Here is a 27,593-nt window from a genome sequence, read left to right as displayed (position 1 = left end):
AACTCCCCACCTACACTCACCTTTACTGGATCCACCCCCGCCTCTTTGACCTGTCTGTCTCCTCTCCACCTATCTTCTCCTTTATCCATCTTCTATCAGCCTCACCTCTCTCCCTATTTATTTCAGAATTCCCTTCCCTTCCCCCATTTCTGAAGAAGGGTCTAGACCCGAAACGTCAGCTTTCCTGCTCCTCTGATGCCGCTTGGCCTGCTGTGTTCATCCAGCTCTACACCTTGTTATCCCAGGCTAATGTTCTTGGGATGTGGATTTACGCCCCACCATGACAGATGGTGAAACTTTAATTAAAAGTCAAGCAAGACATCTTTACCACTATATTCAAGTTATCTTTATTAAAGGCCACACACCAACTGTACTTTTAATTTCTTGCCATATATGGATGTTATCTTGCAGTGACTCATGAACAAGGACACACAAATCTCTTTGAAGTCCCAACACTTTCCAGCCTCTCACTATTTAAGAAATACCCTGTATTTCTGATATTTGTAATTCATTCGTGGGATGTGGCCATCGCTGGCTGGCCAGCATTTATTGATTGTCCCAAGTTGCGTTTGAGAAGGTGGTAGTGAGCTGCCTTCTTGAAACGGTGCAATCCACGTGTTGTAGGTAGACCCACAACATCCTTAGGGAGGGAATTCCAGGATTTTAACCCAGCAGAGTGAAGGAATGGTGATATATTTCCAAGTCACAATAGTGAGTGGCTTGGAGCGGAACAACAGATGTCTTGATCCCATCTATCTACTGCCCTTGACCTTCTGGATGGAAGTGATTGTGGGTTCGAAAGGTACTGTCTAAGGACCTTTGGTAAATTTCTGCAGTGCATCTTGTAGACAGCATATACTTCAACTCAGCCACAGTGATGGACGCTTGCGGATGTGGTGTCAATCAAGCAGGCTGTTTTGCCCTGGATAGTATCAAGCTTCGTAAGTGTCGTTTGTTTTTCCTGCCAAAGTGAAGAACCTCACGTCTCCACACTACATTCAATCTGACTAATGTTTCCCCCACTCACTTGGCCTCGTTATAAATCCCCGCAGTCTCTTTGCATCCTCCTCACAACTCTCACTTCCACCTAATTTTGTCATTTGCAAACTGGGAAATATTATTTCACTTCCATATTAAAACCTTTGATATAGATTTTGAACATCTCAATGAATTTGAGCGTTACAATAACAAATCTAAATTACTGTCCTGAATATATAAAAACTATTCATAACTCTCACTTCTGCTCCCTTCAGAATATCCTATATCTATGCATATTCAAATCACTTGAGGCAAGGAGAATTCAACAATGTTTAAAAGATTACGCTTTCTTGTTGTTCCATGTATCACCAGATTACATGTTATTCCAAACTCATCAAATATACAAGCAGGCAATTATTAGTTTTCATCATTGTCAATGGAGCCGTTTGAGCTACAGTAACAACAGGCTAAAGAAAGCAATTGGTAACAGCATTTAATAAAAAAAAATACAATTCTAGTTTAAATTTTTGAAGATGCTCATCTTTTTCTTTGAATTTTAAACACTGACAATGAGTATTTTAAAACTGAAACCATGGTTTCCTTGTTCAAGATTTTTTGCCTTAACTTCAAAGCTTAATGGCAAAGCAAAACATTGGCCTGACTAACACCAATTATAATTAAGACAAACCTCGTTTTGCTAGATTTACTTATTCAAAGCTATCTACGTGTTTTTTTGCGTCTCTGCTCTGTCAGTGCATGAACAAACTGGAAATGGAATATATTTGGTAAATGGTAAAGAACAATTTTCCATCTTCCACTGTGAAAGCTCAGGCATGAAACTGGTAGGCTCAGGTCTCATGTTTCATGCTGATCCTTGTGTCACAACTCATAGGGAATTATTGTTCATAAAAAACTCAACATGAATAATGCTCTAAAGTTACTCAATGAACTGCTGACATCTCAAACTTTAAGTGGTGTATTTATCTTGTTAATCATATTTATTCTTACCTCCAAATTTCATGCATCAAATGTGAACTAGTTGAACTAAATGGACTGTGAACATCGTGCTTTATACAGATTCTCAGAATTATTACAGAGCATGAGGAGGTCATTCAACGCATCATGCCTGCACCATTTCCATTACCTAGTGCCAACCTCCTGCCTTTTCCCATATCCCCACATGCTATTTCTATCAAAATTATCACCCAATGCCCTTGATGCCTCAATTGAACCTGCCTCCAGCACATTTTCACGTAGTGCATTCCATTCCGTAACTATTCAGAGTGAAAGTTTTTTTCTCATATCCATCTTGCTTCGTTTACACATCACTTTAAATCTATGCTCCCTCTTTTTTTTCTTTTACTGGTGGGAACAGCTTCTCCCTATCTACTCAATTCAGTCACTCAAGACTTTGAAAACTTCTACCAAATCTCCTCTCCACCTTCTTCTCTCCAAGGAGAACATTCCAACTTCTTCAAACTGTCCACATAACTAAAGTTTCTCATGCCTAACACAATTTTTGTAAATTGTTTCTGCACTCTCACCAATGTATTAACATTGTTCTTGCAATATGGCATTCACACTACACACAACTCCATACTCCAACTGCAGGCTAACAAGTATCTTGTAAGAGTTCAACATCACCTCCCTGCTTTTGTGCTCTATGCCCCTATTAATAAAGCTGGGGACACTATGTATTAACTGCTCTCTCCACCTGTCCTGCTGACCTTAATAATCTATGAACATACACACCCAGGTCTCTCTGCTCCTGCACCTCCTTTAGAATTGTAACCCACATTTTATTCAGTTTTTCAATATAATCCCTTTCTGACATGGAGATGACAGGGAACATACCATTCCAACGCATACCACAAAAGTACAACAGTTCACTATTGATAGGTAAGGTAAAGATACAGTACATAGATTCCATCTATGAAAGCCAACTTTTATGGAGGGAATGAGAGATGGGTTTTGGGAAACAGAACTGGAACAATTATGTTACAAGTTATATTTAATGAGGTAATTCACAAAAACATCATAAAACAAAACATTACATCTCCACATTAGGAGATAATAAAAAATTGTATGGAGTAAAGGAGGAAAGTGATGTAGAGAGACAGGCAAAAACAGAAATTGCTGGAAAGGCTCAGCAGGTCTGACATCTTTTTAGCTACCATCAGTTCTGAGGAAGGGTCACCGGACCTGAAATGTTAAATCTGATTTCTCTTTACAGATGCTGCCAGACCTGATAAGCTTTTGTAGCAACTTCTGTTTTTGTTTCTGATTTACAGCATCCACAGTTCTTTCAGTTTTTATTAGAGAGACAGATGTGTTGGGAGAAAATTCCAGAATTTAGGGACATAGGCAACTGAAGGCATTGCTTCTAATGGTGATGCAATTAAAATCGGAGCTGCTAGTAAGGTCAGAATTAGATTAACACATATCTGTGGGTTAATGGGCTAGAGTAAATATTAAAATATTTGACTGGTCAAAGCCAAAGATGTTTTCAATCAAGACTGTCAAAAAATTATTTCTCAGAGCTCTAAACCAGACTGATGGAACCTACTGGCTTCTGGGATATGTTTTTAACTAAGAAAAACAAATGTAAATAGTTACCTATACAGTCCCCAGATCATCTGAAAAGCTTCATACAAACAAATTAAAAACATCAATGTCATCATTGCAAAAATATACTGAAATAATATACCATAAAGCTACACGTTAGATTTGATCTCTTTAGCCCCATGGGTCATTAGATTGTCAGCTAACATTTTTCTCATTACAAATAGGAATGACTAGTTAAATAAACAAAGGCTTTCAGCACAAAAACAACTGAAATAGTGGGAAAGATCAAGTGTTGCTCACAATCAAATGTTCCATACATGATTCATTTTGGAAATCCAGAGACCAAAGCAATTAAAACAACTATTTATCTCTGACAAATTCAGAAAGAGATTCTAGCAAGACCTCTTATTTAATATTGTTGTTCAATGTTCTTCCTACAGAAATGTATCACCTTTAACTTTGCTGCACTGGAACTCATCTGCCACCAGTTTGCCCACTCCATTAAGTTTCCTATGTCTGCTTGGAGTTCTACATAGTAAACTGAGAGGATACCAACTCTTCCAAATTTTGAATCATCTACAAACTATGAACCAAGATCTAGATCATTAATATACATCAGGAAAAGTAAGGATCCCAATACCAATCCCTGGGGAACTCCGCTACAAATATTCCTCTCCAGCCTGAAAACACCAATTATTGTTTTGTATCATTCAGCCGATTTTGTATCCATGGTGCTACTGACCCTCTTATTCAATGACCTGTAACTGTCCTCAAGTCTGTCATGTGGTACTGCATCGAATGCCTTCTGGAAATCCATGAACACCACATCAGCAGCATTACCCTCACTAAGCCTTTCTATTACCTCTTTAAAAAAACTCCGTAATTTCTACTTTAGATATTCATGCTGACTCTTCTTCATACATTCAAGGGAACCTAGATAAAAACATGTAAAAAAGGAATCAAAGAGTATGGGTTAAATAAGTAAGGGTGAAATGAGGTTAATGTGAAATAAAATCACCAGATGGCTTGCTGCAGCATTGTAAATATTATGCAAGTTTAGGAATTACTTCTCAAATCTATGCAACTTCACCACACTCTCATATTTAAGATTATAAGATAGAGAAGTAGAAATAGGTGTTGAGTCTACTCTGCCATTCAGTGAGTTCACGGCTGATCTAATAATCCTCAATGTCTCCTCCTTGCCTTTGCCCCATGACCCTTAATTCTCTTTCTGATTAAAAATCAGTCTCTCGGACTTGAAAATACTTAATGACCCAGTTTCAACAGTCATTTATGGTAAAGAATTCTACGGATTCACTACCCTCAAGAAAAAAAAAATCCTCCTCATCTTTAAATGCACAATCCCTTATTCTGAGATTATGCCCTCTGGTCCTAGACTCTCCACAAGGGGGAAGCAACGTTTGTGCATCTATTCTGTCAAGTCCTCTAAGAAACTTGTGTATTTCAATAAGGTCAGCTCACCTTCATCTACAGGCTCAATCTGCTCAACCTCTTCATAATACAGTCCCTTCACATCTGGTATTAGCTGTGAGAAACGACTTTGGATTGCCACTAGTGTCAGTATATCTTTCCTTAGATAAAGAGGCCCAAAACTGTTCACAGTATTCCAGCTTTGGTCTGACTGGTGCCTTGTATAGTTGTAGCAAAACCTCCTACTTTCACATTCTACTTCCTTTCAAATAAAGGCCAGCAATCCATTTGCCTTCCTTATTACCCACTGAGCTTGGATGCTTCTTGCGGTTAATGTGAAAGGAATTCCAAATCCCTCTCTTCTGTAGCTTTCTGCAGTCTTTCTTGGTTCAAATAATATTTAGTTCTTAGGTTAGATGGGCTTCAGATTGGTTTCACAGGTCGGCGCAACATCGAGGGCTGAAGGGCCTGTACTGTGCTGTAATGTTCTATGTTCTATGTTCCAGTATTCTTCCTGTCAAAGTGCATAACCTCACATTTCCACACCTCACATTCCTTTTGCCAAGTTTCTACACAGTCACTTAACCTGTCTGTCCCTCTGCAGACTGTTTGCGTCATCCTCATCGTTTGCCTTTCCACCTATTTTTGGGCCACCTGGCTTTTGCACATTTACCTTCCTCATCCAAGCCATGAATAGACATTGTAAATAGTTGGGGCTCCACCACTAATCCCTGTGGCACACCACTAGTTACAGGTTGTCAGCCTGAAAATACCTCCAACACCATCTTATCTTACCAAACAGTCTTTTGTGTGGTACCTTATCAAATACCTTCTGAAAACCCAAATATATTGCATCCACTACTTCCCCTTTCTCTATCTTGCTCATTGTCTCCTCAAAAGAATTCTAGTAAATCTGTCAGGTATCATTTCCGCTTCGTGACCCCATGCTGACTCTGCTTGATCACATTATGCATTTCTAAATGCTCTGTTATTACTTGGTCACCAAGCTGCCTGGTTTTCGTTCAGATGTTTCGTAACCATGCTAGGTAACATCAGCAGTGAGGCCTCCGATGAAGCGATGTTGGTCTACTCCACTTGGAATTTATACTGTCTGGCTTGTTATGGTGAGTAGTGTCTTTTCTGCTTTTGTTCTGTATGGATTTGTATATGGGGTCCAATTCTATATGTTTGTTGACTGCATTATGGGTGGAGAACCATGCCTCTAGGAATTCCAGTGTGTGTCTACGTTTGGCTTGGGCTATTATAGTTACGTCGTCCCAGTTAAACTGATGGCCTTCATTATCCGAGTGTACTGATATTAAGGAAAGTTTGTTGTGTCGTTTTGCTGCTAACGGATGTTCGTGCATTCTGATGGCTAGTTTCCTTCCTGTCTGTCTGATGTAATGCCACCCACTCACATGCCAGAACTATGCAAGAAAGAGGAAGAGCACCTATACAAAACCGTCACTATGAATGGACATCCCCGCAACTTCATCCCCAGGTACCTATAAATAGACAACAAGAGGACACAGTACGCCCTAACACACTGGCCACACCGCCCTACATCAAGAACAGATCAGAAACTGATAACAAGATTCCTACGATCACGAGGAATCAGGATAGCACGCAAGCCCACAGCCACTCTACAACAAACATTCACAAAGATTAAAGACCCCATTCCCATAACATGCAGAACCAGCGTAGTTTACAAAATACCATGCAACAACTGCCACAAGCATTACATCAGACAGACAGGAAGGAAACTAGCCGTCAGAATACACGAACATCAGTTAGCAGCAAATTGACACAACAAACCTACTTTAATATCAGCGTACTCGGACAATGAAGGCCATCAGTTCAACTGGGACGATGTAACCATTGTAGCCCAAGCCAAACATAGGCACACATGGGAATTCCTAGAGGCCTGGTTTTAACTAATAATGCAATCAACAAACTTAGAGTTGGACCCCACATACAAACCCATGCAGAACAAAACCGGAAGTGACATTACTCACCATAACAGACCGGACAGTATAAATTCCAAGCGGAGTAGAACAACATCACCACATCTAAATACATGAGCATTACGAGGGTTTCTGCCTCAACTACCCTTACAGACACTAAGTTCCATACTCCCACCACCCTCTCACACCACACTAGTCTCCTCTGCTCCAAGGGAAACAATGCCAGTCTATCTAATTTCTCTTCATAACAAACTCTCCAGCCCAGGAAACATCCTGGTAAATTCCTCTGCACCCTTTCCAGTGCTTTAACATTTCTCTTATGTGGATGCTCAAACTGCACAAAATACCCTAGCTATGGCCTAACCAACGTTTTATACAGTTCTAGCATAATCACCCTGCTCTTAAATTCTATGCCTTGATTATTGAAGGCAAGTACCTCATATGCCTTCTTAACCACTTTATCAATCTGTCCCCCTACCTCAAGGGACTGGTGGAAATGCACACCAAGGTCCCTCTGATCCTCCGTATTATCATGTATTCGCTTGCTTTGTTTGTCCAGCACAAATTCATGACCTCACACTTATCCAGCTCTATACTCAAATTGCAGTGAATAACCCAAACTAAGTCCTAGTAGGTATGTGCAGTGAGGAACCTTTTCAAATTGGATCCATTTGGCAACTCAGTGTTTAGAAAAGTTAGCAAAAATAGTACACAGCATTAACCATTAAAAGCAATTGTTGTAATCCAACAAAATAAATTATTAAAAAATTATTAAATGTTAAAATGAGCTCTGCTGAACTAGGAACAGGATAGATAAAACAGGAAGAATAGGTCATTTAGCCTCTCAAACAAGTTCTGCCACTGAATTAGATACTGAAGTGATTTAAGATTTTGTGTAAGTATTCGTGTCTGAGTCAAAACTAACTAACCGTACACTTCGACCTGTCTTATATAAATCATTATGCCACGTAAATAAATAACCAGATTTCCAATCCAGTAAGTTCTTCACTTAAGCAGCAATGAGTTGAGAGGTGCTCGTTGAAGGGATGTTGATAAAAAGAGAAGAATATCTTAACTTGACAGACAGATTGTTATGAGACAACAAGGTGTAGAGCTGGATGAACACAGCAGGCCAAGCAGCATCAGAGGAGCAGGAAGGCTGACGTTTCGGGTCTAGACCCTGGTCAAGGAGACTTAATAAGCTAAAGTTTAAAACAGAGTGGCCCCCACCCTCATTTGTCAATGACTTTTAAAAAAACATAATAAAACAAAAACAAACATACATGAACCTCATCACAGTGCACACAACTCATCTGCAGCATTTATAAGCTGCTCCAATAACTTTCCAATGTTTATAAACACCTCAGTAACTGAATACCTTTAATGCTTTGTATGATTAAAGGCCAAAGTAGTATTATCATCATCCATGTGTCAGCATTTAAGTGCGCTGCTGTCATCAGGAACAATTCCAAAATAAAATTAAGCTAACACGACAGCATGGATATCAACTGAACTGGAAGAAACCTTCACCAGATGGTTGGTTTTCTGAAGTTCTGCAAACATTCTAACTTATGCCTTTGCTCAGAAACGCAAGATGACATTAATGAATCACAAATGGATGCTAATTTTCTGCACTAATAGATAGAACTTTGACAGACCCATCTGTCCTATTTGTGGCCAGTATAAATTTGAGGAATTTTCAACTTCCAGCATAAGTAGTTCAGAAAATCTATTCTGACTGAGAATACATTTGCATTTTAGTTTGGCAAAAGACACGAGTATAAAGGTAGTTGTTCCAAATCCATGCAAACTATATAACTTAGGAGTCCACAACTGCACTTCAAGACATGTGTGCATCTACGATTTTTACTTCTGTAAAGTACTTTAACGAATATAATTCATAATTTTCATTTGGAGTTACACAGTCTTCTTAGCAATGCTGACTATCACTGATTACCAATAGCGTACAGGATTATGGTTATGCTGATGGAGTGGCTAAAGGACACTGAAGTGTTCAGTCAGCCATGATCGCATTGAATGGCAGGGCAGGTTCAATGGGCTGAATGGCATACTCCTGATCTCAAGCTCCACCTGGAGCATCAGTACAGAGCGGTTTTTTTTTTGTACTTTCAATGGATATGGGGATCGCGGGCAAGACCTTTTGATGTCCAGCCATAATTGCCCCTGAACCGATTACCATTCTGAGATATTTGAGAGAACAGTTTAAACCACATTGCTGTGGATCTGGAGTGACATGTTGGTCATATCTTCTCTTAAGAGTCATTATTGAACCACCTCTAGTGAAGCTGTCCCACTGTGATGCAATATGTATTAAGAAACTTTAACAAATCAGTAAGGCCACCAAAATAGCAACTCCTTTCCTGGGATCTCTGACCAAGAGAAGCAAAAATTTGCAATGTCATGTTGTCTCCAACTATTCTCAAACACCATTATGACTTACAATCATCATTATTTCATGATCAACACTGAAAACACCAGAGAAACTCAGCAAGTCTGGCAGCATCTGTGGACAGGGAAATGGAGTTAACATTTTAAGTCCTGTATGACAGTTCTTCAGAACTGAAGGGAGTTAGGTAGTTTGTATACTCTTCACAGAAGCAGAGAGATTGAATAAGGGGTGAGTGGTAAAGAGTCAGTAACAGAAGAAATAAGCTCAGTGAGGTGGGAACAGGCTGAAACAATGGGTCTGCCACGGCAGTCCTGTTCGTGAATTTTGAAAAAGGTAGAAACAGATTGAGGGGCTGTGTGGTGGAAAGTTCTGAAGGGGAGATTTCCAGAGGATTTGCGATCTTTGACAGTCCCAATATCATGCTCGCCGAGTAAGACAACAAACTCACCCACAACCTGAGCTACAGGTCTTTGCCAAAACTGAGTCCCAATAACAGCTTGAGATCAGTGATGGGTTTATGATCCGGGGAAAGACCGGATCCATCTGGTCACTAGTCATAGAATCCCTGCAGTGCAGAAATAGGCCCTTCAGCCCAACAAGTCCACACCGACACACAGAGCATCTCACCCGGACCCATCCCCCTCATCTACACATCCCTGAACACAATGGGCAATTTAGCATAGCCAATCCACCTAGGCTGCACATCTTTGGATTGTGGGAGGAAACTGGAGCACCCGGAGGAAACCCACGCAGACACGGGGAGAATGTGCAAACTCCACACAGACAGTCGCCCGAGGGTGGAATCGAACCCAGGTCCCTGGCGCTGTGAGGCAGTAGTGTTAACCACTGAGCCACCGTGCCGCCCGTTATTGTCCTTTAGGGAAGGCAACTACCATTCTTACCTGATCTGGCCTACATGTGACTCCAGACCCACCCTCTGGGCAATTAAGGATGGGCAATAAATGCTGGCCTAGTCAGTGGCAGTCTCATCCCATGAATGAATTAAATAAAAGTTCACAAAAACAAAGTTGCTGGAAAAGCTCAGCAGATCAGACAGCATCTGTGAATGAAGAAACAAAGTTAACGTTTCAGGTCTGGTGACTCTTCCTTAGAATAAAAAAGTTAAGATCAGGAAATTAATGTTCTTACAACAGCAAGAAGTATGCAAAGAGGTTGTTAGTCCATGGAAAGTTTGCTAAGGAAGGTACAGCAATCCCTTGATTAGCATATCAAATGCAATCCCAAAAAGAGTTTGCACAATGAATATCATTTTTCCAGAAGAAAACATGTACAAAGGGTTACGTCCCTGACCTGAAAAGTTTATGAGTAGCCCACCAGCTGTCATTAACCTAGCTGATGCAAAAATTCTCTTTCTACTTACTAATGTACTATTCTTTCTATTCATCACTCCTCCTGCTCTCACCCTCTCACTCCCTCCTACAAACCTACCTTTGCGAGCTCCCTTTTTCTCTGACACCATTTCCTTTCCTACTTACTGCTCCCCTCTCCTTGCCACTGCTTCTCCCTCCCATATGCTTCTTGATCCCAGTTCTCTCACTCTGTCCCCCACCTCCAACTCAGTGAGCAGGAAGCAGACAGGGTAGTAAACAAAGCAAGGGTCAATAAACATAGCCCACAGCAAATTCAAGACTTGGAAAGCAAAATGCAGTGAGATTGGAGATAACAAGGTGTAGAGCTGGATGAACACAGCAAGCCAAGCAGCATCAGAGGAACAGGAAAGCTGACGTTTCGGGTCCAGACCCTTCTTCAGGAAAATTTTCTTGCTCCTCTGATGCTGCTTGGCCTGCTGTGTTCACCCAGCTCTACACCTTGTTATCTCAGATTCTTCAGCATCGACAGTTCCTATCTCTGCAGTGAGATTGGCTTTGGTTCATTCTGCAGAAGACTTGGTGCAAACACAACAAAGTAAATTATATTTTTCTACTCGCCAGGTACTGAGCTGAACCAAGTTCCAATTATTATTCACAACTACGCTCACTACGCATGACAACTTCTTTCCACCGGCTCTTCTTTAAAAATTGACATTCTCATACTCAACCCATTCTCAGACACATCACTTACCACCTCTATAACCTTCTTCAGCCCGAAAAACACTTCAAGAACATCTTGTTCATTCAAATCTGGACCTCTGGAAAACCCCCACTCATTTTGTCCCATCATTGGTAGCTGCCAAACACTTGAAGCTTTAGAACTTCTTCCGTAAACATCTCTTCCTCTCCGCCTTGCTCTTCTTTAAAATCAAACACATTAACTGAACTCTTAAGAACCATTCTAAAATTTTCTACCCTTTAATTTCAATTTTAATCAGATTAAATCTGTAAAATATTTTTGGGGCGTTTAATGTTAAAGGCACTATATAAATGCATAATTAGATCATTCTTGCTGAATGCTGCTACATTCTTCAAAGGTAATCACAAAGATAAAGATTCATGAGTTGTTAGTACAATGAAGAAACAGGGCAGCCTCTGGTGAAATACAATTAATCACAGTGCTCCAAGCAGGTTGTACTAAGCTCATCATTCAACTAAACTAATTTAATGAAAAATAATAGGCATTAAACCATCTGTCATGCTCAATACAGAATTAAAATAACATTTTTAAATCTCTATGCAATGATGAATGAGCTCATTACAAAATTTCAAGTTATTGAGAACTAGTTACCAGAGACAACCATAAAAGCTGCTTAAAAAATATACATACCTTTGTGTAGAACCATTGTAGCAGTAGTTTGGAAGGAAATCATAATTCAGTTCCCAGAAAACATGGAGAGTTATTCTTCCATATGGTGCAGATACATTGTGATTGGCTTCTCTGAACATGGCATCAAAACTGTCCAGAGTTAAGTATTTACTGAGCAGCTTGTGACTCATACGGTTGACTTCTATCAGACCTTCAAGTTCCTAAAGAACCAAAATCACAGAGATCATACTCAATATTAGAAATCTGCAACTTAAAAACTTGGACAATCAGCCTTTCCAATGATTGACTCTTCTAAAACAGGAGGCCACTTGACACTATACGCAAGTGCTACCTCTTTGAAAGCACTGTCTAATTTAGTCCCACACCCCTGCAATTCTCTCTATAACTCTGCAACTAAACCTAATAATTCCAGAGATTTTTGTTTGATTTGTTACAATACTGCAAAAAATTACCTTACAATGATAATTATATCAGACTGGAGAGAAGCATACAGGAGGTTGTGTAGGACGATGGTGAGGCCTCTTCTCGAGTACTGTGTGCATTTGTGCTTGCCCTGTTATAGGAAGGATATATTAAGCTGGAGAGGGTTCAGAAAGATTTACCAGAATATTGCCAGGATTGGTGCTTTTGAGCTCTAGGGAGAGGCTGAATAGGCTGAGGCTATTTTCCCTGGAGCGTTGGAATCTGAGGGGCGACCTTTATAGAGGTTTATGAAGTCATGAGGGGTATTGATAGGGTAAATAGCCCAGGTGGAGGAGTCCATAGATAGACAGCATAGGTTTAGGGTGAGAGAGGAAAAATTTAAAAGGGACCTAAGGGGCAACCTTTTAATGCAGTGTGGTGTGTGTATAGAATGACCTGCCAGAAGAAGTGTCAGAGGCTGGTACAATTACAACATTTAAAAGGCATTTGTATGGCTACATGAATAGGAAGGGTCTAGAGGGATATGGGCCAAATGCTAGCAAATGGAACTAGATTAATTTAGGATATCTGGTCAGCATGAACGAGTTGGACCGAAGGGTCCGTTTTCGTGCTGTACAACTCTATGACTCTACAACAGCAGACTCAAGGGAACACTACCACTTACAGGTTTCCCTCCATTTCTTGGACCATCTTGGCTTGGAATCATGTCGTCATCCCTTCACTCTCTGGATAAAAATCCTGACACACACTCTCCAACAGAAACCAGATGAACTGCAGAGGTTTGAGCTTGCAGCTCACTACCACCTGCTTGAGGGTAATCAATGATTGACAACAAATTCTGGTCTTTTCAGTGGCACACTCATTCCTTGAAAGAATTTTTTTTTTTTTTTTTTTTACAAAACTGCAGGTGGGCAAGAATTTTGCCACGGGGTTGTTCATCCCAGAGACGCCCACCACTGCCAGTTGAGTGTCTGACTGGACTGGGAGGCAATGCGGGGTTCTCATCAGGAATTAAATAGGTACAAAAATATATTGTATATTTTATGAATACATATTTTAAAAACATCTGAAAGATCAGCCAATTTTATGTGGCTATTCAAGTTGGAGGGGAATAGGGTAATTCCTGACTCGTGACTCCAAAACACTTAAAATGGTTTAATTAACTATTATTCTACAATTCATCATCCCATTCAGATCATGTATATGGACTTCTGCACCGTTCCTATGCAATTCTAATGAAGTTTAATGTGAGCTTGGTGAACAGCAGTAAGTTGTTTTTCTGCTCTCGTAATCCAAGCCTCAGACGTTAACCAGAATCCCCATTTTTGTTTCTGGCATAAAATATCCAATGTTGAAGGCTTCCCAGGATGAGAGGGGTTTTGGGTTGGTGCTTGGGATAGAAACCCAATATCAGTACATGGTAAACAGAGGTCTACATATCTTTTGTTTTCATAATATTCCCTACCTAGGTTAAGAGAGGAACAATGCATTCTATAACGGAAACCTATTTTGTTTTACAAGATAATCTAGCATAAGAAAATGTATTTAATGCAGACAACAATAGATGTGCATTTCATGAAGGCAGAGTCTAATATGGATATTTTAGGGTCATAAAGGTAGACTAAGGTAGGGGCAGCACGGTGGCTCAGTGGTTAGCACTGCTGCCTCACAGCGCCAGGAAGCCGGGTTTGATTCCATCCTTGCGTGACTGTCTGTGTGGAGTTTGCACATTCTCCATGTGTCTGCGTGGGTTTCCTCCAGGTACTCCGGTTCCTCCCACAGTCCAAAGACGTGCAGGTTAGGTGGATTGGCCATGCTAAATTGCCTGTAGTGCCCAGGGATGCGTAGCTTAGGTGGGTTATAGGGGGATGGGTCTGGGTGGGTTTTTCAAAGGGTCGGTGTGGACTTGTTGGGCCGAAGGGCCTGTTTCTACACTGTCGGGATTCTATGATTCTTAAACTGTTATTTTAAATTTTCCATAAATCTGCATACATTCCTAGTGAACTTGAAGCTGTTAGCACAAGATGGCCCGAGAATACAATCCATGACAACACAATCTAAACTACCAATGTGGTACATGAATTGGACTGCCAGTGTGAACCCATCCTAACCATCCCATTCCTTCAAAATTCAAAACAGTATCCAATATTAGATGCAATTCTGCAATTGGACAGTATTTGCTAAAGAACTACACAGTCTGAAATTGTAAATTTTTTTCTGTCTGTTGGTGACAGAGCTTGGCTCATATATGCACGCTAGAAGTCATAGTTATTTTTATATTTAAGAAATTTATCTTTTCCAACTGAACAAAGAATTGGGAGATAGCTTTTGTCTTGTACTTTCCCATGACAATGCCTTGAAACTGTTGATTTGTCTGGTTTGAATTTAAATAAGAACTTGGCAGTTAAGTACCCCCTAGTGTACATTCATGGTCAAGATTCTACCAATCAATCCATTTGCACCCTTTTCAACACTCTTCTCATGCAGTATAAATTGTTGGTCCTTTTGGGATTGTGATTCTGTCCAGATGAGCACAAGACAAACAAGTTGCTTATTTCAGTTCAAAAAGTCTGTCCTACGAAGCGACTATTCTATGGGCGTCATTTGTAGAAGTTCACATTGGTTACGATATTTACAATGAGAGCTAAATGTTACTATTAAGTAGCATGTAATTCAGGAAAGCTAAATTATTCAATAGGCAACACAAGCAAAATGATAAAGGACAACAGAACGAGCTGATAAGTCTACCTGTACAAAAGGTCTCAACACAAATACTGAGGTCCAATTCATTAAGATACTGTGCACGTACCACAATAGAGGTGACGTCTTCACTCTCAAATCGTGTGATTGCCAATTCTAATGATTTGTACATTGCTGCTGAAATTCTTTGAGTGATCAGCCGATTCAGGTCTATTGACCTACCAAGAAGCTATAACATAAGAAGTTTAAAATATTACATAAAATATATAGCACAGAAATAGGCCATTCAAACCAGTTGACATCAATATTTATACTTCATTGGAGCTTCCTCCCATATTTTCTCATCCAATTTACAAACATAGCCAACTCATTCTCTTCTCCCTCAAATGCTTGTCTAATTTTCTCTCAAACGCATCTGTACTATTCACTTCACCCAAACTTTATGGTAAAGGTTCCTCAATGTTTAGCATTCATTGGGTAAAAATGTTGCTTTTTGAAATCCCTACTGGATTTCTTGGTATCTGTCTTACACTTTAAAGCAATATACATTCTGAAAACTGGCCTTTCTTTCTGGTGTCTCAATAACCATGAAAATCAACTCTCACCTGTACATGTCTTTGTTTCAATAAAGTCTCATATCTATTTGATGGAGGTGTTGGTATGTTAGCTCCCTGATTCTTACACTCTGCTCGTAGCCGTTTGTCTAGAAGAAGGCTAAAAGAATTGAATTGTTCACACTGTAAAAATATTCAATGCAGTAACTTCTTACTGTAGATTTAAAAATATTAGAACAGAAGCCTTCAACAATACCTTCCAGCCAGAATCTTGTAGTAAGCAAATATTTGATCAGCCAATTTATATACAAATTGGTCGAAACAAAGGTTTACCTGAAAAGAAGCACAGATGTTCCACAATTATCACGTGCATGCATTTGGCCAATGAACATCAAGATAAAGCCTCAACACTCATGCTCAATTACATGATTTTAAAAAAACTGAAAAAGATATTTACACTTTTAACTAAATAAGTTCATCAGTAATTACCTCTGCTTCAATCTCATCATAAAGGAACTGCTTCTTGAACTTAGTCAGTGCATAATGGGCACTGTCATTGTAAAGGTCCAAGGAATATAACACATACCTACAAAGAAAATGTTATGGTTAAGGAGGGACTATTCAACACATTTCTCTAAAACAAAACATTAGTAGTCTAGCTAATCAAAATATTTTAAACAGCCAAATAATTTTAAGTTACTCGGAGTTAGCAAGAACTGCAGATGCTGGAGTCAGAGACAACACAGTGTGGAGCTGATGGAACACAGAAGGTCAGAAGAAGGGTCCCGAACCAAAATGTCGACTTTCCTATTTCTCTGATGCTGCCTGACCTGCAGTGTTCCTCCAGCTCCACACTGTGTTGACCCAAATAATTTTAAGGTACATTAATTTCCCAATCTGTCTGCAGATATAACAAAATCTCTCACAAGGACGCACAAAATAAAGTCCAGATAAAAACAAGTTACTTGGGTGTAGCAACAATCCAAGAAGACCGGAAATAGATTCATAATTAGCTGCATCTCAAAGGGAATACTCTCAGGATTACTGCCAGTGTAATGAGCTGACGAGTTAGGAATAGGAGCAGACTGAGCAAATGCATGGCTGTAAGGATACTGTAGGAGGGAGGGATTTAGATTCTTGATACTTTGGGACTATATGTGGGGAAGATGGGATTTGTATGAGGTGGATAGGGGGAGGGTTCAAACTAGAGTGGCGGAGGGACAGAAACCCAAGGAGGTGGCAAGAGTGGAGAAACAGAAATGGAAACAAAAAATAGAAGCACAGAAAGCAAAAATGGAAAGCAGAGGAAGCGAGGCTGAGCAGCAATTAGGGCTGGAATTCAAAGTTTGTAAAATGAAAATATCAAAAAGACAAATCCAAGGAACTGTATCAGAATGTATGGAGCACATTTGCAATCAAGTAGACGAATTAATAGTATAGATAGTTGTAAAGGAGTACGATATAATTGCAATTAAAGACACTTGGCTGTGGGGTGATCAAGGCTAAGAACTGAACATTCAAGGGTATTCAATCATTTGGAAGGACAGGCAAAATATTAAAGAAGGTGGGGTGAAGACAAAATCAAGGCAATAGTGAGAAGGGTGTTGATCTAGAAAATCTTGATGTGGAATCAATCTGGGTGGAGCTAAGAAGCAACAAGGGAGTGGGAGGTGCCTGCAGGCCTTCAAATGCAGTGGTAACCGAGAGGCTGGCATTAAAAAAGAAATCAGGGGTGCACACAACAAGGATGCTACAGCAGTCATGGGTGATCTTAATCTACATCTAGACTGTAGAAACTACATTGGCAATGAAAATGTGGCTGATGAATTCCTGGAGTGCATATAATAGATTTTTGGACCATTACACTGAAGAACCAGGTTGGGAACAGGCTATCCTAGATTTGGTTTTGTGTAACAAGGAGTTAATTAATAATTTAGGTGTGAGAATTCCTTTAGAATTCTTTACTGGGATAGAAAGTGAAGTAGTTCAATCCTGGCAATGGCCTAGTGGTATTATTGCTGGACTGTTAATCCAGAGACCCAGATAATGTTCTGGGGACCTGCATTCGAATCCTGCCATGGCCGATGTTGGAATTTGACTTCAATAAAAAATATCTGGAATTAAGAACCTAACGATGACCATGAATCCACTGTCGATTGTCGGGAAAAACCCATCTGGTTCACTAATGTCCTTTAGGGAAGGAAACTGCTATCCTTACCTGGTCTGGCCTACATGTGACTCCAGACCCACAACAATGCGGCTGACTCTTAACTGCCTTTTGGGCAATTAGGGATGGGCAATAAATGCTGCCTGGCCAGCGACACCCTCATCCCATTAATGCATAAAGAAAAAAAAATCTGAAACTAGGTTCCTCAATCTAAACAAAGGAAACTACAAAGACATGAGGAGATTATTTGGCTGCAATAGACTGGGTAAATTAATTGCAAGTCATGAGAGTGGATAGGCATGCTTTGGTTTTATATATCCATGCTGTGTCTGAATTAATTCCAACCTCTCCAAATGCCTGTTGATTTTTTTTTCTAATCAAGAATAACAAAACCTTATCCACCGTTGTTATATGAGTAACTGAACTGCATTTGTTAGGCGCGTCATTACGTCCTTTCTTGAATAAGGGCATCACATTTGCCACGCTCTCTTGAAATAATAAGACAAACCCTTCACAATCTCCACATCCACAGCAACCTGAGATGCAAGCCAAGTGCAGAAGGTGACCAGTCTATCCAAAACATAGCCAGCCTTTCCAAAACCTTCCCTTTCAATTTTCACAGAGATAGTAGGAACTGCCATTTCTATAATTTCTGAAGAAGGGTCGAGACCTGAAACGTCAGCTTTCCTGCTCCTCTGATGCTGCTTGGCCTGCTGTGTTCATCTAGCTCTACACCTTGTTATCTCTTTCAATTTTCACATTATCTTTCGCCTCCACTATCGGTGCCTGTCCTGCTGTTTTGTCAGATTCCTCTTCTTTAGAAAGCACTGATTCAAAGAACTCATTAAGTGTTCTTGCCTTGCCCTGCTTCTAAGCACATGTCACCCAGTTAAGAATGTGCTTAAATAGTCAATTTAGAGACAATGAATATGCAACTTAAGATTTCAAGAGGAGACAAGCTGAGACAAGCAAAGCAGCACACAAATAGTAATCTGCAGTCTAAGTAACAGCATGAATGCACACTTGGAAGCTCATTACAGGACAAAATATGAAGCAGACTGGTTAACCTCCGGCTGCTATCGGGAGAGAGGTGCGTTTGAAGTGAGAATTGAAAACAATGGTGTAGTGATAGGAAACAGGTGGATCTTATTGACAAGATCCTTGATTGACCCCGGTTAACAACCCCAATCAGGAAGCCCTGTCTTCTCAGTTCAAGGGACTAACTCCAAGCTGGATGGTCACAGTCAATGTACTGTGGAGGATGAAGCTCTATCTGTTAGGAAAAAAATATCAACAGGGGATTTAGAATTTCCTTAGTTCAAGGGTCTGACTCTGAGCTGACTGGCCACAGCCAGAGTACTGTGCACAAGTAAATAAAGGGTGACTTGGTAACTGGATACTGGCTTCCATGCAGTTTTTTTCAAATGGCATCAGCCTTCCCAACATGCAATTGATGGAAATTTCAGCTTATCCTGTACTAAATGTTGGATAAGCACTATGACAGTATAGTCAAAGGAAGTGGTGGTGAGGTAGAGCAGGGTGTCAGCAGCATCTATGTGAAAACTAACACTGTATTTTCAAATACTGTCAATAAGGAGGATAGATAAGAAATGAGGGCTAAAGGAGAGATCTCTGCGGGCACCAGAAGTACAAATAGAAGAAGAAAGTGCAGCCATTACATGAAGAATAATGATGAGAGAAAGTTCTTTGTAACAAGCCCTTTGTACATCATTTTGATAAGAGGCATTGCAGTATTGTGGTGGGGTAGAAACCCTTTTGATCAGAGAATGTGGGTATCATGGGTTAGGCCAGCATTTTTTGCCCATGCCCAAATGATTTGGCATACTTTAAAGGATTTGAACATGTGAATTCTGGGAAAATTGGTTACTGATTTGGGAGCATGAAACTATAACTCATTAACTGAATCAAGACAACTCAATGCCTCTCTACTGTCACCAAACCTCACACTGGTCATTTCTCTGACTCCTCTGGCATCTTCTCATTGTATCACCTTGTATCTCTTTCAACTCTCTTGGAAATATGCTTGAAAATTCTTTTAGTACAGCAAAAATCTAATAAGACACCAAAGTAGACTCATTTAAACAGAAAATGCAGCACTGGTCCAACTTTTGGGACTCCCAAAAAATTTATACTTCGGATATCATTGAAAACTGACACTCACCTCTATTTCTGTTTTCTAGAGGTAGTGCAACAATCAAGTGCAAACCACATTATTATACTGAATGTAACTGGAACAAAATGTTTTCATCATGCAATGAAGTGACAAATAAATTAAAATCCTACTCCATCATGGAGGCTTCTTTGGTCTCCAAAATATGGTCAGTCAAAATCCATGGCATAGACATCTCAATCGGAAACTGGATTCTTCTGCCCATTGTCAGCTCAAGGAAGAATTCTCTGAACCAAAGCTGAGACAGATCGCAGCAATGCTGAAGAGTTTCTTAAGAAAAAATTCAAAGACAAATCCATCAAATAGAGCTAAACATGCAAAAATAGAAAACTTACATATTTATAATTAGAAATAGTCATAACACACTTATAGTGCACTCTTTTTAAAGTTATTTTCAAAAATGATGTATACAAGATTGTGAAATTTGATGAGCACAACTGTCTTTGTTTGTGACACCAAGTTAACACTAAAAGAAAATATACTAGGATTGTTGGTTTAAAAATCACTACAGAATGGCAGGCTCTTACTAGTGTGATGTGCTAGGTCCACAGTTGCTCACAATCTGTGCAGCCAATTGTAATATTTCCAAATCTGCTAATGACAGACTGATATCTAGGAGGGAGCACAAGTTCTGAGGAGGATGCAAGATGGCTTCAAAGGGGCTATGAAGTGAATGGGCTAGAACTTGCCAGACAGAATAGAATGTGAATAAGTGTGAAGCTATCCTCTCCGCTAAAATAAAACAGAAAGACAATATTTCTTAATTAGTGAAAGGATGGAAAAGGTCCCCAAAGGATCCAGGGTGTCCTTGCTCATGAATCAGAAAGATGTAACAAGCAATTAGGAAGGTAAATGGTTATGTCAGCCTTTAACACAAGGTGGTGGATTTGAGTAAACTGCAACTTGCTGCTATTGTACAGATCTGCTGGGACCTCATCTGGTATAGAGTCCTGGACTCACATCTAAGACAGGACATGCTTACCAAGAAGGGAGTGCAATGGAGATTCACTTGACTAATCTCTGGGATGGTCTTATGAAGAAAGATCAAATAAACTGTAGAGTTTAAGTATTCGCTAGACTTTCAAAATATGAGAGAGGACCTAATTGAAACATATAAAGTTCTCACAAGGCCAACAGGGGTGATATAGATAAGCTGTTTTCAATGACTGGTAAATCTCTTATCGGGGGACAAAATCATAATACAGAATGTGTCATTTAGGACAGAGACAAGGAGGAATTTCATCACTTGGAAAGTGGGAAATCTTTAGAATACGCTACCACAGTGGGCTGCGAGGTTCATTGAGCATGTTCAAGACAAGACAGAAATCAATGTATTTCTGTAAACTAATTACATCAAAGCATTTGGAGGCTCTGTGTGAAAATGGCATCAAGGTAGATGATCAGCTATAATCCAACTAACTGAGTGGCAGAACAGGCTAGATGGGCTGAATAGCCCAGTTGTGTCCTTATGAGGCACCAAACTAAGAACTCTATTTCAAACAAAGATTATTTTGTATATTATAAGTCTCTGTACTAAAATTCTACTAAGTGAAGCATGAGAACCTAATATGAATTAAAAACAGAATCTTTAAAGTCTAGTGATAAACTTTATATAAAGCTCATGCTGTTATATGCAAAATGTTTTTCATCAAATGGCCATTGTAAATTATGATCATGTTTATGCTGAAGGATAACATATTCAATTCCAAAATTTGTATGCATAAAAGCAAACATGTATCTATTTACAAAGAATCCCTACATTATGAAAGCAGGCCATTTGGGCCATCAAGTTCACTCCTACTCTCCAATGAGCATCCCACCCATAGCCCCTCATTTCCCATGGCTAATCCACCTAGCCTGCACATCCCTGGACTCTATGGGCAATTTAGCATGGCCAATCCACCTAACCTGCACATCTTTGGACTGTGTGAGGAAACAGGAACACCTGGAGGAAACCCACACAAGGAGGGCGGGAATGTGCAAATTCTACATAGTCGCCCAAGGGTGGAAACGAACCTGGCTATCTGGCACTTTGGGGCATTTCCCAGACTTACATTTGCAGCTTTCTAAACTCTGGGTATAGTTGATCAGAAGATGAATGCAGATACTCAGTAGTTAAAAGATATTATTCCATGTCCACATTATGTTACACCGAAATGCAAATGAAAGAGAAAGCACAGTCACTAATTCTACCAGGATTATCACCCACATGCAACAATCTGACCAAGGCCAGCATATTTGGTGCAGCCACGTGGCAGATGCAGTATAATGTGGATAAATGTGAGGTCATCTACTTTGGGAGCAAAAATAGGAAGGCAGTTTATGAAGGCTATTAAGTAAGTACACCCAGTTGTTGAAGATGAGCATGCAAGTGTGGCGGGTATTAAGGCAGCAAATGACATGCTGGACTTTGTGGTAAGAGGATTCAAGTAGGAAAAGGAATGTCTTGCTGCAATTATACCAGGCCTTGGTGAGACCACACTTGGAGCGTTGTGGGCAGTTTCGGTCTCCTTTTCTGAGGAAAGATTTGTTCTTATTCTCTCATGGAACCTGGGTATCGCTGGCTGCAATAGGGTTAGGTTTAGGGTTTATTATCCATCCCTAGCTGCCCCTAAGGTGGTGGTGAGCTACCTCTTGATCTGCTGCAGTTCATATGCTGTAGGTAGACCCACAATGCCATTAGGGAGGAAATACAAAGATTTTGACCAAGCAGTGAAAGAACGATGCTCTATTTCCAAGTCAGGATGGCGAGTGCTTTGGAAGTAACTTGCAGCTGTTGGTGTGCCCATGCGTCTGCTGCCCTTGTCCTTCTAGACGGAAGTGGTCGTGGGATTAGAAGGCATTGTCTAAGGATCCTGGTGAATTTCTGCAGTGCATCTTGTCGATAATACACAATTCTGCTACTGAGCATCGACAGTGGAGGGAGTGGGTGCTTGAGGATGTGGTGCCAATCAAGCTTCGTCATGGATGGTATCAAGCTTGAGTGTTACTGATGCTGCACTCATCCAGGCAAGTAGGGAGCATTCCATCACACTCCTGACCTGTGCTTTGTAGATGGTTGATAGACTTTGGGGAGTTAGGAGGTGAGTTACTTGCTGCAAGATTCCCAGTCTCTAGCCTGCTCTTGTAACCACTATATTTAAATGGCAAGTCCAGTTAAGTTTCTGGTTAATGGTAACCCCCCCCAGGATGTTGGAAGTGGGACATGCAGTGACAGTAATGCCATTGAACATTAAGAGGTTTGAATGTCTCTTATTGGAGATGTCATTGCCTGGCATTTGTGTGGCACAAATGTTGCTTGCCACTTGTCAGCCCAAGCCAGGATACTGTCCAGATCTTGCTGCATTTGAACATGGATTGCTGACGTATCGTGAATGGTGCTGAACATTGCGAAATTATAAGTGAAAATCCGTACTTCTGACTTTATGATAGAGGGGAAGTCATTGATGAAGCAGTTGAAGATGACTGGGTGTAGGACAACACCAAGGAGCTCCTGCAGAGATGTGCCGGAGCTGATATCACTGACCTCCAACAACCACAACCACTGTACAGGGAGTGCAGCGAAAGTTTAATAGAGTGATTCCCTGGATGTCAGTTGTCAAGTATGAAGTGAACTTGAATCGGTGAGGATTATATTTGCTGGGATTCAGAAGAATGAGGGGAGATCTCGTAGAAACCTATAAAATTCTAACAGTACTAGTCGGGTAGATTCAGTAAGGAGGTTCCTAATGATAGGGAGTCCAGAATTAGGGGTCACAGTCTAAGGCTACAGGGTAAACCAGTTAGGTTTAAAAAATTATTACAACAGCCTCACATTCACAGTTTTGGGAAAAACCAGAAAATTAATTATTGCCTGTTTGGATAATGTATTTTCCCTTTCCCATTTATTAAACAGCAATAGATCATGGCATCATAGATTCCTGACAGTATGGAAACAGGTCCTTCAGCCCAACAAGTCCACACTGACCCTCAGAGCATCCCACGCAGACCCATCCCCCATAACCTACCTCAACTACACATCTCTGAACACTACGGGCAATTTAGAATGGCCAATCCACCTAGCCTGCACATCTTTGGACTGGGGGAAGAAACTGGAGCACCCAGAGGAAACCTGTGCAAACACGGGGAGAATGTGCAAACTCCACACAAACAGTTGCCTGAGGGTGGAATTGAACCCAGGTTCCTGGCGCGGTGAGGCAGTAGCGCTAACTGCTGAGCCACCGTGTCACCCCAATTACATAACTCATCCTACAGCTGCCTCAGTTGTAATAATTTAAATATTCAAAAATAATTAAACTCTGAAAAAAACTGAAAGCTTACAACCAAGGAATAACGTTCACCCAATGAGCAGTGCCATAGGTCGAGTGTTTACAAGTTGTGGGTTTGGGAGGATGGAAATGTAAGATTGAAAATCAGCAGCATAAGACAGCATTGCAAGTCAACTATTTTGACAATGATAACCAGAACAGGGAGGGACAGAACATACAAGCACAAGAAAAAGGCAACAAATGGGACAAAAGGGAACAAAGGGTAATACGGTGAAATTAATGGCCATTTACTTGATTAAGTGTGGTGTTTGTAGTAAAATAAACAAATTAATGGCACAATTTAAGGTAATGGGTATGATTTTATAGCCATTATGGGGAAATGGTTACAAGGAAATCAAAGCTGAGCAATGAACATTTAGGGTTTTGAGTCCTTTTGAAAGGACAGGAAGGAAGTGAAGTTTGATGGGGCGGCTTTGTTAGAATGAGATGGAATTAGTACATTAGCAAGAAATAATCACGGATCAGATGATATAGAATCCATATGGGTGGAGTTAAGAAAATAACATCCAAGATAATCCCAAGATATACAAAGGCAAGAGTAGGGCCCATTAGGGACCATGGGAGAAATGTGTGTGGAGTTCCGGAGGACATTGGTAGCTTGTTAAACAAGTACTTCACATCTGTCCTCACTCAGGTGGAAGAGGATGTAGGCACAGATTTCGGGAAGATGGACCAAGAGGTTCTTGAGCAGATTGACATAGTGAGTGAGGTGGAATTGGAGGTTATGGCGGCCTTACAAATGGACAGGTTCCCAGCCCAAGATGAGTTGTATCCCAGACTGCAGTGGCAGACGAAGGGAGGAAATCACAGGGGCCCTAACACAAATTTTCATTCCCCTCTGGGTCCAAGGGAGTTGCCAGACGACTGGAGGACAGCTAAAGAAAGGTAGTAAACTTAAACCAATAATTTACAGATCAGTGAGTCTCACAGCTGTGGTATGGAAATGAATGGTGAAAATCATAAGGAGAGAATTAATCTCCATTTAGAGAGAGAAGATGGGTCTGTCCACAAGTCCTTGAAGGTTGCAGGAAAGATTAATTAGGGTAATTAAGAAGGCATATAGGACACATACATTTATGTGTCATGGCAAAGATAAACAACAGGGCGGTTATACTGAAACTGTGGTCAGAACTTGTGCCTAGGCCACAGCTGGAGCATTGTGGGCAGTTCTTGTCAGCGCACTATAGAAGGGTATGACTGCACTGGGGGGGCTGCAGAGAAAATTCACCAGAATAGAACAGTTTAGCTTTGAAGAGAGGCTGGATAAGCTCAGTTTTTTTTTAAGCAGCAGAGAAGGCAGAGGGAAAACCCAATAGAAGTGCTTAAGAGTATGATGGGCATGGACAGGATGGACAAAAAAAAAGCTGTTTCCCTTAACTGAAGGCTCTGTTCGAAGGGGAACACTTTTAAAGCAGAAAGCAGGAAGTTTAAAGGGTATTGAGCAACTCTTTGTTCACCGAAAGGATGGTGGTGGGTCTGGAATGCATTGCATAGGAGGGCAGTAGATAACCTCACAACCTTTAAAAAGTACTTGAATGAGCACTTTAAACGTCATAACATTCAAGGATACGGGTCTAGTACTGGAAAGAAAGACTAGCATAGATTTAGACAAGTTTTGGCAGCATAAACTCAATAGGCTGAAGGGCCTCTTCTACACTGCATCATTCTCGGAATAGAGGGAAGAGACACTGGTGAGAGTAGTCCAAATGCCCCCTAACAGTAGCTGTTCTGTATAATAGAGTATAAATCTGAAGATAACGAAATTATGTAAAAATGGCAATATATTAACTATAAGCGACTTCAATCTTTATATAGATAGGAAAATTAAAGGGGCAGAAGTGACGAAAGGGAGAATTCAGAATGAGTTCTGTCTGGACAGTTTCCCAAAACAGTATGTTGTTGAACCAATCAGGGATCAGACTATTCTAGATCTGGAAATGTATGATAAGGGAGGTTTAACAAATTATCGCACAGTAAAAGATACCCTTGGGAACAGTAACCACGACATTGTAGAATTTAGCATTCAGTTTGATAGGGAGCAACTTGGGTCAGAAACAACTGTACAAAACCTAAATAAGATTTAAAGGCCAATTAAAGATAAGCAAGAAAAATCAAGACAGAGAAAATAAACTGAGGCCAAACTAGCAACTAACATAAAGACAGACAGCAAGAGCTTCTTCAAATACATCTAAAAAGAAGAGAGAGGCAACAGTGAGTATTGGACTCACGCAGAACAAGACTGGGGAATTAATCATGGGGACCCAGGAAATGACAGAGGAATTGAATGAATACTCAGTATCAGAGTTGGTTGTGGAAGAAAGTAATAGCTTTCCCAACACAAAATAATAAAGGGACGTGATGGAGGGGAGGCGTGGAAGAGGAGGAGGAGGAGGAGGAGAAGAAGAAAATAAACACAGTAACAATCAGTAGAAGTCCCTTGTGCCTAATGGGTTGCATCATAGGCTTTTAATGGAAGTTGCTATAGTGACAGTGGATGCACTGGTAGTAATCTTCCAAGAATCCTTAGATTCTGGAAAAAACCTTGTAACATCTTTATTCAAAAAAGAGAGACACTAACCAAAAAAAAGGGTACTGTAGGCTAGTCAAAATGTCTGTTGTTATGAAAATGTTAAAGTCTTTTATAAAGAATGCAACTGCAGAACATTTAGAAATCCACAATAAAATCAAGCAGAGTCAGCATGATTTCATGAAGAGGAAATCATACCTCACAACCTTTAAAGAGGTAACAAGCAGGATAGATAAAGGGGAACCGGTAGATATAACATATTTGAATTTCCACAAGGTTTTCAATGTAGTTCCATACAGAAGACTACTAATTCAGATAAGAGTCCATGGTGTTAAGAGTAGTATGTTGTCATGGATGTGGATTTCACTATTAATAGAAGCCAGAGAGTTGGGATAAAGGGGGCATTTCAGAATTGCAACCTGTAACTAGTAGAATACAAAAACAAAGTTGCTGGAAAAGCTCAGCAGGTCTGGCAGCATCTGTGAAGGAGAAAACAGGTCCGGAGACCCTTCCTCAGAACTAGTAGAGTGCCACAGGTATCAGTGCTGGAAGCACAACTGTTTACAACATATATCACTAACTTGGACAGCACAAGTCAATATACTATCACCAATTTTGTGGATGAAACAAGGAA

The 27,593-nt window shown here is 40.3% G+C and overlaps 1 protein-coding gene across 1 annotated transcript in view; it reads right to left on the bottom strand.

Moving 5' to 3' along the window:
• The window catches only part of cyfip1 (cytoplasmic FMR1 interacting protein 1), a 173,372-nt gene that overhangs the window by 79,904 nt on the left and 65,875 nt on the right, over nt 1-27,593 (bottom strand). The window contains exons 16-21 of the mRNA XM_048597890.1: nt 20,218-20,374; nt 16,236-16,332; nt 16,003-16,079; nt 15,798-15,906; nt 15,302-15,421; nt 12,070-12,269 (exon numbers count right to left, since the gene is read on the bottom strand). Coding sequence (XP_048453847.1) covers nt 12,070-12,269; nt 15,302-15,421; nt 15,798-15,906; nt 16,003-16,079; nt 16,236-16,332; nt 20,218-20,374 — 760 coding nt within the window. The remainder of the gene's footprint in view (nt 1-12,069; nt 12,270-15,301; nt 15,422-15,797; nt 15,907-16,002; nt 16,080-16,235; nt 16,333-20,217; nt 20,375-27,593) is intronic.

This window comes from Rhincodon typus, chromosome 6, assembly GCF_021869965.1.
Source record: "Rhincodon typus isolate 14 chromosome 6, sRhiTyp1.1, whole genome shotgun sequence".
Classification (NCBI taxonomy): Eukaryota; Metazoa; Chordata; class Chondrichthyes; order Orectolobiformes; family Rhincodontidae; genus Rhincodon; species Rhincodon typus.
Note: the sequence above shows the minus strand (reverse complement) of the source record. Positions and strands in the feature narration are given on the sequence as shown.